Source organism: Conger conger, chromosome 12, assembly GCF_963514075.1.
Source record: "Conger conger chromosome 12, fConCon1.1, whole genome shotgun sequence".
NCBI lineage: Eukaryota > Metazoa > Chordata > Actinopteri > Anguilliformes > Congridae > Conger > Conger conger.
Window position 1 is genome coordinate 47,171,134 of NC_083771.1, and position 19,029 is coordinate 47,190,162.

The window sequence follows — 19,029 nt, forward strand, 5'->3', positions numbered from 1 at the left end:
CTCCCTGGGGGTCAACTGCCGGCTGAAAAAGGCGAGTGGCTGCCAAGCACCATTAACCCACTGTTCATGCACAGCTCCAACGGCGTAGTCCGATGCGTCGGTAGTGATGGCGACAGGGGCTTTGAGTGACGGGTGAGCCAACATAGCAGCCTGGCTCAGGGCTGCCTTGGTGGCATGGAAAGCGGCCTCTCTCTCGGCCGTCCAGTCAATGGCCTGGTTGGGAGACTTCCCTTTTAAGGCTTCATATAATGGATGCATGGTATGGGCCGCCTGGCGGATGAAACGGTGATAAAACGTCACCATCCCCAGAAACTCTCGGAGCACCCGGGCTGTGGGCGGCCGTGGGAAAGCGGAGACGGCCTCCACCTTCGCTGGGAGGGGGGCTGCTCCATCTTTGTCGATGATATGTCTGAGGAAACGGATGGAGGATAACCCGAACAGACACTTCGTCGGGTTGATGATCAAACCGTGTTGGCTGAGTCTCGTGAAAAGCTCCCGGAGATGCAGCATGTGCTCCTCTTCTGAGGTGCTGCCGACGAGGATGTCGTCCAAGTAGACGAAAATGAAAGGCATGTCTCTGAGCACTGAATCCATCAGCCGTTGAAAGGATTGAGCTGCATTTTTAAGTCCGAACGGCATACGTAGGAATTCGAACAAACCAAAAGGTGTGATCACCGCTGTTTTGGGGACGTCTGAAGGACGCACTGGGACTTGGTGGTATCCACGCACCAAATCGACTTTGGAGAAAACGCGCTTCCCAGCCAAGTGCGCGGAGAAGTCCTGAATGTGGGGGACTGGATAACGGTCAGGAGTGGTAGCATCATTGAGGCGGCGGTAGTCACCGCATGGTCGCCACCCACCGTCGGGTTTTGGGACGATGTGGAGGGGCGAGGCCCAGGGGCTGTCCGAGCGGCGAATGATGCCTAGGCGCTCCATGTTGGTAAACTCAGCTTTAGCGACCACTAACCTCTCCGGGTTGAGCCGCCGGGCTCTAGCATAGACAGGTGGTCCTTCAGTAACCACGTGGTGCTCCACTCCGTGTTTGGCGGTGGCGGCGGAAAAAGTGGGCTGTGTCAGGCTGGGAGACTCGCCGAGCAGGCGCTGATATTTGTCACTTCCTGATAGTGAACCTGAAAGACCGCCGTACGTCGCCTCATCGCGGACACATGCGAAAGAGGAGAATGTCATCGCATCTATCAGGCGGTTATTCTTGACATCTACTAACAGTCCGTGAGCGCACAAGAAATCAGCACCCAGGAGGGGAAAAGAAATGTCCGCTGTGACAAAACGCCATGTAAACCGCTGACCTCCAAAACACAAGTCTACTGTCTTCGTTCCGTAGGTGCGGATAGGAGCGCCATTAGCGAATGACAAGCGCGGGCCATTTTCTCCCCCAGCGGTGTCGCTCACCGTCGCTGGTAGGACGCTCCTCTGAGCGCCGGTGTCGCAGAGGAACTTGCGCCCAGAGAGGGTGTCTCTGATAAACAACAGTCGGCTTGATACGCCTGCGCTCACAGCCACTACTGAGCGCAGGCTCCCGCGTTTCCCGCCGACTTGTAACTACACGGGGGGTAGCATCTCCTTGCCTTCGCGCCGAAGCGCTTGTGGAGAGAACACATGCCTGTGTCTGTACGGCTGTGAGAGGCTACAGGCTCCCTGCTGGCTAGCATATCTCTGGCCGGGGTTTCGTAACTACGTGTCGGGGCCATTATTTCCGGGTCAGACCGGGTGTTGCTAAAAAAAAACGGTCGGCCTCTTCAGCTAACTTACGGGGATCTGTAATGGTCGTGTTAGCTAACGCCGTCTGTACATGTGGCGGCATGCTCTGAAGGAATATCTCAATGAACAAGAAACATGGTTCCTCCTTACCTAGCCACCCCAGCAGCCTCTCCATGTGGACGGATGGCTTGTCGTCCCCAAGGCTCTTGACTGAGAGCAGACGCCGGGCTCGCTCAGACCGCGACAGTTCAAAAGTCCTGAGGAGGTGAGCCTTAAACGCCGTGTACTTGTCATGGAGGGGACGTAATAAATCCAACTGTCCTGGCCGCGGTGGAGCTACCAAGCGCCGCGACGACGTGAAAGTAGCGCGCGTCATCCTCAACAATGGCGCGGATGGCAAACTGAGCCTCAGCCTGCGCAAACCACGCTGCTGCTGACGACTCCCAGAACTCCGGCAATCTCAAAAAATTGACGTTGTTCGCCATGTTCACTTCGGTCTCGGAGACTTCTACGAGACCTACGTCGGGGTCACCAATGAAGCGCCGAAGAATGGGAGTCAGAGGCGGAGTATCCAGGTTAATTGTTTTCTTTACTATGGAACTTGTCAGTTAACAGGAAGAGCAACCTGGTTAGAACAAACATGCAATCATGTATATATCAACCTGGTTCCGCACCTTATTACAGTCTGTGCGGAACACTTATCACACACACAAGGTTCCGTAGGTGAATTATGTCACGTCACTACAACACATCTATTTCATCGCTTGCTCTTTTGTTAAACAATATAATTAATACTTTCTATTTCATAAGGTTTTTAAAAACAGCCCCCTGACTTGGTGGAAAGCTGAGTTTACAGCAGAAAACAAGTCCAGCAACTGAACAAACAAATCTAATTCACGGTAACTGCTGGGAGAATTAGCAGCTAATTGGCTCATTTGAATTTGAATGCAATGCCAGTGAATTACATTTACTTTGACTAATGTCGATCATTGCAAGATTGAGCAATGTGAGAATGAAGTTGCGTTGAGAAAAACGGGTGGAACAATTGGTTGAGAGATGTTTTGACATGTAGACGGACTAGGTTAACCCCAATACAGCTCAGGGTTTACCTGGATATACCATGGCTACATCGTAGTTGCTAGAAAACGTTCACTTTTCAGCCAAATGTAGCTCTTTCTCCTTGAAAAGTACAAAACAGTTATGCCTTGAACAGTTAACTTGAATGCCCCAGGGGTATACTGAATTACCCGTGGTGTTCTCATCAGCGCTACGAGAGTGTCTAGAGGTGATTACATTTAGAACAGGAAAGATCATGTGAATCTAACACATTGATGATTTGTTCGTCTGTTCTCCAGAACAAGAAACATGCAAAGCAGTTTGACTATTAATATACTTTGCGAAGACAGGGAACAAAGTACCACCAAACAACGTCCAGCTAGCACAATCTACAGTTAAATACCTGGGTCATAACAGCTCTGCAGAAGGGAAAACATTAGGTAATGAGAGAGTACAAGCAATTGCTGAAATACCTAAACTCACAACTATAAAGCAGGTCATGTCTTTTCTATGAATGATTGGCTACTGTAGGCAGTGGATCCCAGACTATGCTGAACTAACTTAACCCCTACGAAACATGACACATGGCCATAACCAGACTGTGGTTTGGACAGAGGAAGCTGAATGCCTTCAAGAAAATAAAAAGACAGTTACATTACATTACATTACATTATTGGCATTTGGCAGACGCTCTTATCCAGAGCGACATACAACAAAGTGCATATCCATAACCAGGGATAAGTTCGCTGAAAGACCCTAGAGGGAAGTACAATTTGAACTGCTACCTGTACAACAAAGATAAGGACGAGGGCCAATTTTTTTTTTTTTTTTTTTTAAACAAGAAACAAACAAACAGAGCAAAAGTGACCAAAGTTAACTATCAAAACACTGCTTACCTAGCCAACTAAAAAATACCGATACACAAAGCAAGTCACAGAGACAACAATTAAGGGAGGTAGGGAGGGATGGGGAGAGGTGCTGCTTGAAGAGGTGTGTCTTCAGCTTGCGTTTGAAGGTGGGGAGAGATTCTACAGTTCTGACCTCAACGGGGAGTTCGTTCCACCACCGTGGAGCCAGAACAGACAGCAGTCGTGAGCGTGAGGTGGAGGTTCGGAGAGGGGGAGGTGCCAAGCGGCCTGTGGAGGCTGAACGAAGAGGTCTGGCAGGGGTGTAGGGTCTGATGATTTTTTGTAGATAAGCTGGGGAAGACCCCTTAACTGCTTGGAAGGCTAGCACCAATGTTTTGAATTTGATGCGAGCCATGACAGGCAGCCAGTGGAGGGTAGTAAGCAGGGGGGTGACGTGCGAGTATTTGGGAAGGTTGAAGACCAGACGAGCTGCTGCATTCTGGATAAGTTGGAGGGGTCTGATGGCGGATGCTGGGAGGCCAGCCAAGAGGGAATTGCAGTAGTCCAGGCGGGACAGAACCATCGCTTGGACCAGGAGCTGGGTCGAGTAGGGGGTGAGAAAGGGGCGGATTCTCCGTATGTTGTATAGGAAGAACCGCCGCAATGTTCTCGGAAAGGGACAGTCTGCTGTCCATCACCACGCCGAGGTTCCTTGCACTGGGTGACGGCGTGAGTGTGGTATCCCCGAGGGAAATGGAGAGATCCAGATGGGGAGAGGTATTAGCAGGGATGAATATCATTTCAGTCTTGTCTGGGTTGAGCTTTAGATGGTGGTTGTCCATCCAGCTCTGGATGTCCCTCAGGCAAGCAGAGATACGGGCTGAAACCTGCGTATCAGACGGCGGGAACGAGACGAAGAGTTGGGTATCGTCCGCGTAGCAGTGATAGGATAGCCCATGTGCAGTGATCACAGGGCCAAGGGAGCGAGTGTAAAGAGAAAAAAGAAGCGGGCCTAGGACTGAGCCCTGGGGAACTCCTGTGGCGAGGGGCCGAGGTGTCGATACCGAACCAGCCCAGGCAACCTGGAAGGAGCGACCAGAGAGGTAGGACTCAATCCAGTCCAGGGCTGTGCCACAGATGCCCGTTGCTGACAGGGCAGACAGGAGGATGGAGTGATCCACAGTGTCGAAGGCAGCAGAGAGATCTAGAAGAATGAGGACAGAGGAGAGGGAGGCTGCTCGTGCGGCATGGAGTGACTCACTGACGGAGAGGAGCGCAGTCTCTGTCGAGTGGCCCGATCTGAAGCCAGACTGATGGGGGTCTAGCAGGTTGTTGTTAGAAAAGAAAGAAGAAAGTTGAGTAGAAGCGGCTCGTTCTATAGTTTTAGAAAGGAATGGAAGAAGAGATACCGGGCGGTAGTTCTGGATGATGGAGGGATCCAGAGTAGTCTTTTTTAGCAGCGGAGTGATGTGGGCCCTCTTGGAGGATGCCGGAAAACAGCCGGAAGACAGTTACAGCAGGCCCCTATGTTGGGGCTACCTGACATGGAAAAAGCATTTACACTGACAGTAGGAAAGCTGAGGCCTATCACACATTATTCAAAGCGCTTGGATGCTGGAGTAAGGGGACTTCCACCTCGCCAGTATCAGCATCATGGGGGAGGCATTTGTGGGCCATGCCCCCCCAGATGAGTTCTTGTGCCCCCCCCTCTCAGGCCAAGCCCTGTAACATTGCTCTTTATTTATTCATTCATATGTGTGTTATTGAAACTGCTAAAGGTTTTGTAAAATGAAACATTTTAAAAAGCAGGAAAATAAATAAATATAATCAAATAAGAACACACCCTTGTCGGTCACATTTATGTTATGCGAGGTCGAATTTCAGGAAGTGTGTGCTCATTGGTGTGGTACTTGACCTATCACAATAAGCAAAATAAGCGAGGGCACTGACCAAGCGTACATCCATCCATGTGATTATCAGACCACACTTGCACTTGTAAGTCGCTTTGGATTAAAAGCGTCTGCCAAATAACAAAAATGTAAATGTAAAGAAAATGGATCTAAGAAAATGGATACACCGAGACTGGCTTGAATATAGTGTCATGATTTTGTTCTTGTGGTCGGAATTTTACTAACTCCACCTGGACACTGGATGCGCTTCGCCACCTGCAACTCTTTTAAACGGTGAGCCATGTGGTTATTAATTTACTTTGATACCAGCCCTGGACTTCTTTATTATTATGCAAGATATTGAATGAGCCTCACAGCAAGGAGGTCCTGGGTTCGAATCCCCGTCGGCCGGGGCCTCTCTGTGCGGAGTTTGCATGTTCTCCCCGTCTCTGCGTGGGTTTCCTCCGGGAACTCCGGGTTTCCTCCCACAGTCCAAAGACATGCAGGTTAGGCGGATTGGAGAGTCTAAATTGCCCATAGGTATGAGTGTGTGAGTGAATGGTGTGTGTGCCCTGCGATGGACTGGCGACCTGTCCAGGGTGTATTCCTGCCTTTCGCCCAATGTATGCTGGGATAGGCTCCAGCCCCCCTGCAACCCTGTTCAGGATAAGTGGGTTAAGATAATGGATGTATGGATGGAAGATATTGAATGATTTTGGCGAATGTCTGAATTTATTCGGTAAGAGAGAAGGCCTGTGTAGTCTATCGCCTTTTTCATTTCACCAATGCTGTAATGACACGTATGTATGTATGTGTAAGTGAGAAGTAAAGAGAGAGAGAAAGAGAAAGAAAGAAAGAAAGAAAGAAGGAAAGAAAGAGAGGGAGGTAGAGAGAAAGAAAGAGACTTTGCACACACGTTTTGAGATTGGAGCTGCGTTGGGGCTTGTGTGTTGGTTCTTGATGGCAAACTCATATCATCAAGCATAGATTGAATCACCAAATGTTAAAATCAAACGATGCACTGCATTAAACCCTGCTACTCTTCTCCCCACAGCACATGAACCACATGATTGTTGAGGAGTAATTGAACAAGTCCTGTCTCCCAGACTAGACCTCTCCTCCACCCAACTCCCTAATGCCAAGCTGGAAATAAGCAATAGTATACAGAATTTCAGTGATCGCTTGTCTGGAGAGCAATTTGGGCAACAGCGCATTCTTTTATCTCTTTATGTCTTCAATCAATGCGTGTTTAGCTAAAACCTTTATTTGTCTCAAATTTTAAGTTACAGTTGCATCGTTTGTGGTAAACTATCATATCTTAGTTACATAGCCAGCTAGCTGCATAACCAAATAAGTTGCATGATCATAATATAGTTAATTAAACCTCAAGACAAAAACTGGGCGGGGCCTATGAGCAAAGTAGGAGGGCCCAGGCCTCCATTGGTGCATTGAAAGTATGGCATTAATATATATATCAGAATATACTGCAGAATAGACACAATGCATAGATTGAACCACTCAAAACAAATCATTCAATAGACACAGTGCATAGATTGCATACATTGAACCATTCAAAAACAAAATGAGAGATTTCAGTTTTTGGAATTTACATTTCAGAAAGGCAGGAAACAAAATACAGTTCATTAAGGTCAAATCAAATGAAAAGTTTATTTTTAATGTGAGAATGAGAATGTGTCTGGAGAAATTCATTAGTTTTACAACGATGCAAAACAAAGTTTCAATTCAGTTTTCTAAATGGAAAAATATTGTCATAATAGTGACATAAAACATAAAGTGATGATTATCTAACATATAACAGATCAACAAGGCAGTAAGTAATGAACACCTAAGCAAGCAGTGATGTAGAGCTGATAATTGCCTATGACACATGAAGTTCATATGCTTTAATTAGAAGAATGATTTACGTGATAGAACACATTTGGATTTTTGTGTAAAAAAAAAAAATCTTCTTTAATATGGTGATTTGTACAGATAAATGCTGAATAGGTAAGGATAGAGGCAATATCACTTTATAGTATGAATAAGATTTTATGAGTACAATGAGCTGCTGATGGTATTATCTCTCACCAGAGAAGACTCAGGGGTGGCTGCAGGAATTCAGCAGTGTCTGTATCAGTGACCAGGAATTCTCACTCTTTCCGAACATCAGTGATGATTGAATTCAACTGTCCCCTTTTAAAATGATGAGTGCTTTATTTGTATTGTATAAAACTTGCTGTTTGTTCATGCCATTCAACTTGGCTGGGGCTCTGTTTTGCTTAACCATTATGAGTTGCACCTGTCAGCTGACTATTTGATATTAATGCCACTCAGAAGAAACAATTTCAGCCCCAATGACATATAGGCTGTAAGAAACTTTTAATTTAATCTCCTGTTTTCATCAGGAAGGATTCCTTCAGACTTTCCATGGCTTGTTCCTGGGTTATATATCTCCATTGGTTGGGAATATCAGCAGACGTGGCTTTATATTCCTCTGCAAACTGCTTATTATACCTGCAGAAGACGTACTTCCAGTAGTCTGAGGCCTGGATGCTGGTGTCAGGCTGGATACGCCAGTCAGGGTAAATGCTCCGATAGTTCTTGTATGAATGCCATTTCTTCTCTGTTCCTTTCAACCTGAATTCTTTCCCACTGGCAACATTGATGGAGCAGATATTGCTCATTAATATATGCGATAAATGAAACCTCCATCCCACAATCCCCTGAGGACGGTGAATGGAAGCAAAGTGCTCTGTGTGGTTCTCGCCACCAGCTTCACAGGGGGTCGCACAGAAGGGACACTGCTTCCCACAGCCAAACACCATGTTAAACAGCTCCTTCTGTGGCTGAAAGGGCAGTGAGTTCAGCCTGGCCCTCACATCCCCACCTTTCTGAAACTCTGTGGTAAAAGCCTGCTCCATTTCATCCACAAGCACCTCCAGACACCGGGAAAAGTCTTCTGGTTTGGCAGAGTTTAAGGCCAGGACTGCTCTGAGGGGGTCTTTGGGGATGATAAGCTCCTTCGCTAGGTCACTACAGATATCCTGAATGAACTGCTGAATGTTCTTGGCCTCCTCACCCCTTCCTGCTGCCTGTTCAGCTGCCTTCATCTGTGCATTCTTAATGGCTTCCTTTATTCTTCTAAGCATCACCTTCAGGCGGTTCATCTCAATGTTCCTGAGGCGATCTCCCTCCGAGAACTGCTTCACCATCAGCTTCAATATCCAGTCATGTACAAAGGTCTCGTAATTTTTTATGTATCTCACAAAGTCCTGAAAGTTATCATGCTTAAGCAGCTGCTCAAGGATTGAGAACTGGAAGAAGGTTCGAGTGCTGAAAGCAATGGCTGTTTGTCCTGTCAACATGTAATCTACAAGGTCAGGGCCCAGAGATTTGGTGATATATTCCTTCACCGCAGGTTGAAGACAGTTGACGGTGAAATCTTTGGCTTTCTTCTGACACTGGTCTCTTTTGTTGAACAGGTCCTTAAAGTCTGTGTAGTACTGTTGCTTGAACTGTTTCAGACAGTGACGAGGATCATTTGCATGGACAAAAGCTTGATGCATTTTTTGAAACTCCCGTGCTGCATGTCCACAGATGTGGATCTTCAGCTTGGCCTGAAATTCAGCAGTTGTTTCCAGATTCATGTTCCTGTCCAGGATTTCGTCTACCTTGCAAAGCAACTCTATTGTGTATGTTTTATGGTAATCAGATCTTGTTCTCAGTTTCTCATCGACAAACTGCTTGCTCTGCTCAATGATGTGATCAACTACCTGCTGGGACTCTTTCAGCTCCTTTCCTGAGAATACATTCCTAAACCATTGTTTTGAAACCAAATGTTTACTTTTCACTTTGAATGGCTTTTCTCCATATTTAATCAAGTTGCTCCTTTTTGACAGTATTTCATGTACTAAGCTGCCTTTCATCTCTAAGTTACCCCGCAGCTGGTGGGAGATGTCTGGCACAATGTCTCGTTCTTCCATGCTAGGGAACCGCAGCTCTGCTACAGTCTCATCCCACATCTTCTTAAATTCATCCTCTAGCTGTTGATCAGACAGATCTTTACTTGTTCTGCATTTCTCAATCAGCTCCAGCACCTTTTTCTCCATTGTGGCTGTGTGGTTTTTCTTGATGCTCTCTAACCTGAACATACCCTTTCTGATCTCCACCGCTGCCTCAAGCTTGTTCATCACAGAGCTCTCTGTCTCCCTCCTGATGGTTTTGGCTGTGATGTTGAAGCCCTCCTTGTACTTCTCTACCAAGTGAACATGTCCCTCTTGCCTCTTGTAGAATTCAGTGAGGTTGGCCAAAATGACCGTTTCCCCATTATTCAGTTCAGCAAAGGCCTCATTTTTCAGGTGGATCAGTAACTCATCCAAACTCTTAAATTCTGCTTCTCTGCCAAAGTTTGACACCTTTGTCTCAGCTTCCATTAGCCAGGAGTACATGTTCTTCCTGAAGGCCCAATCCCATTGGTTGAACTCAGTGCAAAGCTGAGCATAAGCTTCAGCTACAAGGCTGTTGCGGAAACTGAAGATGAAGTTCTCATGCTTCACTGCATTCCATAAGCTCTTGGTCCATTCAAGGAACTCAATGATTGTGTGTGCTGAGCTGTCTCCAGATTTTTGTTCCATAAATTTCTCAATCACATTCCACTTGAAAAGATCCACAGACTCACTGTAGCCAACATTGACAGGTGCCATGGGAGGGTTGCCGTGCCAGAGCCCAGGGATGTACCAGGTGTTTGTCTCTGGATCATACTCCATGACATCAGTAAATGTGTAGTTGTTTCCCTTCTTTTCCATCTTAGCTGCTGCTTGGGTCATCTCATTCAGCTTCTCCAGCAGAGAATTCCTGTCTCTAATGTTACTGTCATGGGCAGAGATGTCTGGTACATTCTGGTGCACAAACTGACAGCAGGGTTTTCTCCCAACTTCTTTCATACGTAAGAAGGCGTGCACCACAATCTGCAGGATATCGTTCATATCCATGGAATTCTCCATGGGGATGTTGATGACTGTGATGTCACTCAGCCCCACCACCAGAGTGGCCAGTTCATTATCATGCTCATGACTGTCATCCAGCTGTGCCAACTGTGGTGCCTTCAAACCTTCAGTGTCAATAACCATGATGTAATCACACCCAAGCTGCACCTTAAAATCCTCTTTCACTCTGATGAGGAGCATGAAGGCCCCTCTGGTGCACCTGCCACTACTGACAGCAAACTGGACCCCAAACATGGTGTTCAGGAGGGTGGACTTCCCAGTGCTCTGTACCCCCAGTACAGTGATCACCCGGATCTTACATTTATCCTGTGTGAGATGATGGAGTTCTTTCAGAACCTGCGTCACCCACTCCAGAGGAATATTGCTCACGTCTCCATCCACCAGCTCAAGAGGAAAGCCCTCCTGTAGCAGCTCGGCACAGAGACGTGGCAGGCGCTTAATCTCTGGGGTGAGGGCTTCAGGGAGAGAGCAGGCCGACTCATACAGCTGACCCATTTCCCTCAGGAAGTGCTCCGTCCCCAAGGAGCAGCTGGAGATCTCCCTGTCCAACTTAGCCATGAGCTCCTTGTTTTCTGAGGAACTCTGACACTGTTCCTTGTACTTTGCCCGAAGAGGTGGAAGGCTTTTGCGTGACAGATTATCCAGATTGATCCTCATCCACTTGAGGAAATACTTGCGCTCCTCTGTGGAATTGCACATCGCAGAGATGAAACGTGACATAGAATCGGAGATGCTGTGAGCCCTCTGCTGTTCTCTGAGCTTCTGCCTCTGATCTTCAAGCTCATTCTGGTAAACTTCTATTTTTTTCTCCCCAGCATTTTTCATCCTGCACTGTTCCTTCTCCAGTTTTGCCAGCTGTTTCCATGCAGTCCCTTGCAAGGGCAGCTCTTTCTCCTTGAAGCTCGGTATGTCAGATATTCCTCCTGTGATTTCATCTGCCTTCTGCTTGCCCCTCTTACAGTGGATGTCATTTTCATCAACATGGATCCCAAGCTCATATGCAAGAGCAGACATCCTTTCAATGCTCATTTTAATGTTTCCCTTTAAAATTCCACGGATAGCCGAACGCAGTTTTTTGTTGAATTCTGCATCATTCATCCGCGGATGCTTTTTGATGATGTCACTGGGTTTTCTCTCAGAAACACATCTCCTGAAGTCATCCTCATTGAAGCTCTGGCTCTGTGAATTGGTGATCAAAATCCAATGAGTCTTAGAGTCGAGAAATCTTTGTTCAAACTTAAAGTCGTCGCAAAACACAAATATAGCAGTAGATGTGTGGCAGAGGAAAGCGTACTGAGTTTCAAAGTACTGAGTTTCTCTGAGGTCCCCACGGAGGTTAGCTATAGCCAGAGGCTCAGAGAAGATGTCAGTGTTTTTGTTCCCACTGGGCAGATACCAGCTGATTTCCACCAGCCCATTGGAAATCCTCCTTGGGGTGTCACCACACTCCATGTTTTTGTGAACAAAGGTGTCCTGGTACTGCTGAGGGTTGCTGAGGACTTGGTTCAGAATGTGAGACTTGGACATGCTGCAGTTTCCCAGCCTCACAAAAGAGACCATGGGGAGGTCAGAGAGAACAATGCTCTCCTCCACAAACCCTATTTGATCATCCAAAGAGTGTGGCTTGTACTTTTTCACAATATCCCTCATGGCCCACAGCATTAAAGTGCACAGCTGGGTATCACATGTAGGAAGCAGCAGAGGCACAGAGAACTGGCACATGGACATTTTCAAAGCCATCTCCTGCTGGAGAAAACCATCTGAGCACAGAAATACAGCAGTTATGAGGTCAAGGGGGTTGACTCTGTTGCTGTGGTCCTGTGGATTGTGCTCAGTGCTCAGTAAGCTATCCAGGTTTTGGGGCTCTGTGTCCTGTTCTGAGTTATAGCTCATTCTACGAAAGGACTCATTCACCATCATCAGCTTCCTCAGGAAACACCATGGCAGAGATTTCAGAGACTGGAAGCTTTCATCAGATAAAGTCTCTCCGTCAATCTGCAGCACCTGGCTCAGAGTCAGCTTGTTCTTCAGGTGGTGTTCTAGTCCCAGGTCTCTCAGCAGCTCCTCCAGACTGGTTCCTGTCATTGGGGATGGAAGCTGCATTAGTACATATGCACAGCAGTGCAGTAATAAAATCATAAGAATGCACATACATACACTTGCACATCAAAAAATGACTAAAGTTCTTGACTGAATGCTTCGTACTCCTGAGTGATGCTTTGGCCAGTGATTGTACCCTGTTCATCATCAAGTCATCTCTAGCCCTGGACCGTGATTCTGAGGTGTTCAGGGACACTTGTATGCAGTGATCCTCCCTGCCGAGTCCCTCCCCCCACCCTTGGAGCTGCTCCCTCATGCACAGGCCTTACTGGGATCCTGGTGTGTTGAACCAAAGTCTGATGCCTTAACCTTGCACCACCATGGTGCCCCCAAGCTAAAGTACATATTTAAACATGTCATTCCGCATTTTAATAAGAGGTCACAGAAATGTATTCTTTAATGAAGTTCATTACAGGGGTAAAAATCACTGCTGCTCGAGCAAAAGACCTTGATTATCACTCGGTAAGTGACCTGGAAACTCATTATTCTCTGTTATGATCCTGATTTCTGTCTGGATCATAACTTCGTTCCTCCCTTTCATGTGTCTCACCTGATATTTATTTGTTAGACCGCCCTCGTTCCCATGCCCTGCGTCGGTTGTCTCATTCCCCTGTGTATTTATACCTGTCCTTCTCAGTTGCACCTTGCTAGTTCGTCTTATCCTGTTTTTGAGTCCCAAGCCCTTATATTCCTTTACCCTTGTTCTAGCCTCCTTGTTCCCAAGTCTTTGCCCTTGTGGCATTCTGTCCTTGTTTTTACGTATTTCCGGATTTCTTGTTTCTCTTGTTTTGTTGACTCTGCACCTCTGCCTTGCTTCTGGACTGCCTACCTGGTTTTGAACTCTCGCCTGTTTGGATTACACTCTGCTCATCACTTATCCACCTGCGCAGTGAACCAATCATCGGGTTAGGATAATGAATGAATGAATGAAGTATTGAGGACAATTAGTCAGTCAGATGGCCAAAGTCTTTTTTTTGGTAAATTTATCCAGGGCCAGAACCCCTCCTCCTACACTTGGTGTTCTTACTCTTTTCATCTGACTTAGGTGGGCCAGCAGAGGAGGGTTGGGACTGGGCCAGGCATGAGGATGTCTTCTCTGGTGTTGGTTCTGAGCCCAGACTGGATCGGTTGTCTGTGGTCACCTCCCGATTCTCAGAATCTGCACCTGAGATGCTCAAAGACAGACCACAGTCACACTCCCTGCTATATGAGGTCCAAGGAAGGGTCCCCAATCCCTTGTAAGTCGCTTTGGATTAAAAGCTAAATGACTAAAATGTAAATGTAATCCTTAACATCCACCCAAAGTAAAATGTGCCATTTTAAAAAGCAGTTTCTTTAAAGCACTAAGGGTGCACGGCTAAGCACTAACTTCTTCTGATTCCTGGATTACCCTTCTGTTTGTCTTTTACCCGCTTTTTTGGACTCCTTTTGAATTACCAATTTGTGTTTTTGTTATTTTGTGGGTGTGGTTATCTGAGTGGGTGTGGTCAACACAGTGGGTATGGTTATCAGAGTGGGTGTGGCTAGCAGAGTGGGTGTGGTCAGCAGAGTGGGTGTGGTTATCAGCATAGGTGTGGTCAGCACAGTCGGTATGGCCAGTATAGTGGGTGTGGTCATCAGCCTGGGTGTACAAACAGAACAGCAGTCACAATGTAGTCAGATCCCTACAGCCATATACTGTATTGTCAAAGCTGCCAGCTTCAGTGAAACATAGCCAATGCCGTAGCAGTTATGGACGTCCTATAAATGATGATAATGTCTTCACTTGAAGCATAGAACATTCGCAAAAAATATATTTTTCAAAAAACAGCATTTGTTGTTGATGATGAAAAAAACATAAAAGACATTTTGCATATTGTCAGCGAATTTGGGCACTACTGCAAAATAAACCTAAATTAGAAGGGAACTGTCACTGCCTTTTATCCTGGTGAGTACATTAGCTAATTTACCCATTAGGGCAGCTATTTAAGCTGTAAAGTTGACCTTCAAATAATTGCTACTGCTTTGACTAGTTTAGCAAGCTGGGGGAATGACAGCTAGCTGAGTAATGACCTGAAAATTAAGATAGGGGGGCCGGTTATTAACTAGCATGCTAGGCTTACCTGGGACAGGTTTCCTTGCAGAGCACAGTTTGTAGCCACATTCACTGCTGTGCCTGGGGAACTCCATCTGCCTCCCTCTGGGCAAACATAACATAACAGAATGATGAGAACAGGCCATTCAGCCCAGCAATGCTCACCTTTACCAAACACTAAAGTGTACCTACTGCTTCGTTTGCTTAAAAGCTAGATAGTACCTAACACTATCAAGCCTGTGGTTGCCACATTTGATTTGTGGAAAACTGGGACATTTTACGCGTGACGCGGGGCGTTAAACCATATTTGCAAATATACTCTGTTAACAGTTGTAGGACTCCCTGTTGCCTCTCTTACCTCTCTTGACGTAGATGCACTCTGTGGCAACCAGAGGGGGAATTAGGGAGATGTGCATATCATTTAGAGTGAGATACAAGACCATTACAGTGTTAAGCACTCAAGGGTGCTTTTATTCACAAAAAGGAGGCTCAAACAAAAATGAAAAAACATAGGTTCTTCCCCTCTTCTGCGGGTATTAAGGCACCTATGCGCAGTCACCTGACGCAGATGCACTCACTCTGGACTCCCTTGCTGCTGTCCCTTTCTACATTAAATACAGATTAAAAAATAATGGCGTCATTGAAGTGAATGCACAGGCCAGACTGACAGCTCGTGCAGCAGTTGCTGGGTGATAAGGTAAACTTTCATATTTCTGCTACCAATTAAAAAGAAGTATAGGCATATGGGCACAGACACTGGATTGGAGGTCTAAACGTAAACAGTCTTGTGTCTCACTCTAAATTCCCCCTGCTGACCCTCCTACCTTCCCCAACTCCCTATGCTCCTTTTCTCCCCTCTCTGACTCTGACACTTTGAAACTCCTTACATCCCACCGCCCGACCACCTGTCCTCTTCACCCCATCCCCTCTCCCCTTCTACAATCTATCTCCAATGATATTCTCCCTTTTCTCTCCTCTCTAATCAACACCTCCCTCTCTTCTGGCACCATGCCCCAGGGCCAGAATCACTCCCCTGCTCAAAAAACCAACTCTTGACCCCTCTGCTCTGAACAACTACCGGCCTGTCTCTCTTCTTCCCTTTCTATCTAAAACGGGCGGTCTGCTCCCAACTGTTCACTTTCCTTCTCCAGAACAATCTCCATGATCCCAACCAGTCCGGCTTGAAGAGCCACTCCACTGAGACTGCCCTGCTCGCGGTCACTGAGGCACTTAACAGGGCTGAGTTCTTGGTCCTCTCCTCTTCTCTCTATACACCATGGCTCTTGGTCCTGTTATCTCTTGCCATGGCTTTTCCTATCATTCTTACACAGATGAAACCCAACTCTTTCTTTCCTTCCCCCCCAATAGCCAGGTCACCACACAGATCTCTGCCTGCTTGGCTGATATCTCTGTGTGGATGACTTAATCACTCCCTACTCCCCAGCTAGACCACTCTGGTCGCCTTATGGTTCCCTCTCTACGAGCACCTGGCGGTCGAGCTGCACGTTCACACCTGTTTTCTGTTCTGGTTCCTCAGTGGTGGAATGACTTGACTACCACTGTCAGGACAGCACAATCCCTCCCCCTATTTCAACGCAGACTAAAAACACATCTTTTCAAACTGTACCTTAGTCCTCCCTCCTTTCAGTCATGAGAAGATGAAAGCTTCAGCAAGCGCAAGTAAACGGGTCTATTGAAAAATACTTTGAAAATGTTGCTGTTGTCTCAATGGGCATTTAAAATGAATACTGTAGCTGTGCCACTATAGCAGAGACAGAGACTGGAAAATACAACATTAAGAATAAGGCCAAACCACAAACAGAAAATGCAGTATTCTGAATAAGATGCTGGAGCCTATCCCAGCATACATTGGGCAGCTATGGGGAGTGAGGAGTTAATTGAGATGAAATAAATGCAGATGTGGTCAATGTAGTTAACACTAGACACAAATCTAGGTAGATATACAGAAGTTTATTTCATATGTCATGAGGGAAATCTCTGATATCAAATTATAGAAAGTACTTGGTTGCAATTATTGCTGCTAAAGGTGGTTAAATTACATTTAAGGGGGCAATGACTTCTTTATTCAATGTTTTATTGTTTGATAACTTTTTTCATTAAATCAATGAAACAATCATTACTCAGATTCCTTTGTCCAATATTACATTTTGTCTAAAGATCTAAAAACAATTGGGTGTGAAAGATATGCAGTAATGGAGGAAAGTATTACGGTACTGCACATTCTCAGCTTTGGCTTCAATACATTTTGGTTTCACCATGTACAAATGACAACAGTTGTATCCATAGTCCCCCCCATTTCGTGTTGCATTAACACTGGCCATTTTCTGTGCATGTATGATAAGCTGTGAATAACACCAATGGTGCCCTTGTTTTATTTGCCTCCCATGCCCAGCACAAAGTCCTGCATGGTCCTGTGCTATAGTGCTTGTCTGAAGCTGTTTATATTAGCCAATAATCTGAAGATATTTAATTTAGAGTCACTTACCTATAAAATCTGTTCTGGAATCAGTTTGGCTGCAATGTTTTAAAAATAAAGCATGAAGATGAAATGAAGATCTTCACAGTGAATGCTGTAGAGGGTAAATTTTCTAATCCTGTTATAAGTTATAAAAGCTTTAAGAATTATAAGTCCATATAAACTGATACATTATGGCATTGTGCAAAACTGCTGTGGTGTGCTGCTAGGGAGTGGTAGATGTCTGTGAGACTTCCTCTTTCAGACCAGACATTTGATAACAGGATGCTGAGTCGAAATCAAAATACGATTGGGTGAGAGGTATTGCTGACTGAGAAAGAAACACGTTGATCCGAAAATCCAAACCGGGTAGAAACAGAACAAGTTGATAATACAAGAGGCAGTGGTTGAAAACAAAACAGATCCCAACGGGTATCAAACAGAATATAACGCTGGAATTATTCAACTAGTAAAACAAGTTGGATGAGAAGAAGGACAGCTACACAAGGTCTTTACATCCTAGGTATATCCTGAACCCCGGTATAGTAAGGAATGACATGGTATCATCTCTTACGGGGGGAAAGAGGTTTGTGGTTCAAAAGACTGAACTGGCAAAGTAATACACCGCCAATGTGTATGTGATAGAAACAGAACACGATGGACAACTGCAGTGCAGGACAGAAGACCATTGACCAAGTGAACTAGTCAAAGCCACACCAAAGATCAGGCCAGAGAAGGTAACAAAACAAGCCAAAGCCGCCGCCCTGTCGACTGAACTCCAACTGCACCAAGGACAGGCCAGGAGGGGAAGAGGGAGACGTTATGGAGGCCAGGGAGGAAGGCAACTCCGCCCATACAAACCCCCAGGACCAGACCGTAGACACCCCCAGGATCAGACCGTACGTACCCCCAGGATCAGACCGTACGTACCCCCAGGACCAGACCGTACGTACCCCCAGGACCAGACCGTACGTACCCCCAGGACCAGACCGTACGTACCCCCAGGACCAGACCGTACGCACCCCCAGGATCAGACGCCAGTCACCAATGTGGAAAAGCTGGACACTGGGCAAGAGACTATCCGGATAGAGGAGATGAATCCTGGCCACCTGCCCCCTGAGGAAGAGGTGCAGTGAAGAACACTGGACCTCACGTCAAGAACAGGGGTTTGACAGCATGAACTGAAGGGACAGGGGAAAGGAGGAGGGAGAGTCGGAGCAGGGTACAAAATGTGGGCAAAAACAAAACCTTGGGAATTGCCAATTTGGAACTTACAGGTGAGTAGTAGGGTGACCACCCGTCCCATATTTTGTGGGACAGTCCTAAAAATTGAACGTTTGTCCCGCACCCCGCATGAACAGAACATGTCCCGCATTTCAAAGATTATTGTAAAAATATATATAAATGAATAAAAAAGGTAATTCCTTTAATGTTCTGCTCCAATTACTCTCTTATATTGAAAAATGTTGTTCTTGGGGGAAAAAATGTCAGTGGTTCAAATTTAAAAAAAGTTTTTTTACAACTAACGTGCATCCGTGGCCAGTGCATCATTTTTATGTGGAATGGACAGCCCAAAGTAAAGTTTGTAACGCTTTTGAACGGTAAGCCATGTGGTTATTAATTTACTTTGATACCAGCCCTGGCCTTCTTTATTATTATGCTAAATATTGAATGATTTTGGGGTATGTCTGAATTTATTCGGTAAGAGAGAAGGCCTGTGTAGTCTATAGCCTTTTTCATTTCACGAATGCTGTAATGATGCGTGGAGTGTGTGTGTGTATGACAGAGAGAGAGAGATAGAGAAAGAGAAAGAAAGAAAGAAAGAAAGAGAGGGAGGTAGAAAGAAAGAAAGAAAGTGAGC

General features: G+C 46.1%; 1 protein-coding gene across 2 annotated transcripts; it reads right to left on the reverse strand.

Annotated features, from left to right (window-relative positions):
* Window positions 1-7,155: 7,155 nt before the first annotated feature.
* LOC133105492 (interferon-induced very large GTPase 1-like) lies at window positions 7,156-18,102 on the reverse strand. Of its 2 annotated transcripts, XM_061215628.1 has the most exons (4): window positions 17,199-18,102; window positions 14,721-14,797; window positions 13,646-13,783; window positions 7,156-12,596 (listed from the first exon to the last, which is right to left on the reverse strand). In XM_061215628.1, the coding sequence occupies exons 2-4, from the start codon at window positions 14,785-14,787 to the stop codon at window positions 7,897-7,899; spliced, it is 4,905 nt and encodes a 1,634-aa protein (XP_061071612.1). In that variant the 5' UTR covers window positions 14,788-14,797; window positions 17,199-18,102; the 3' UTR covers window positions 7,156-7,896. The 2 variants fall into 2 exon arrangements, with proteins under 2 accessions (XP_061071612.1, XP_061071611.1); XM_061215627.1 differs by lacking the exon at window positions 17,199-18,102 and having other exon boundaries at window positions 14,721-15,005.
* Between the last annotated feature and the right edge of the window lie 927 nt (window positions 18,103-19,029).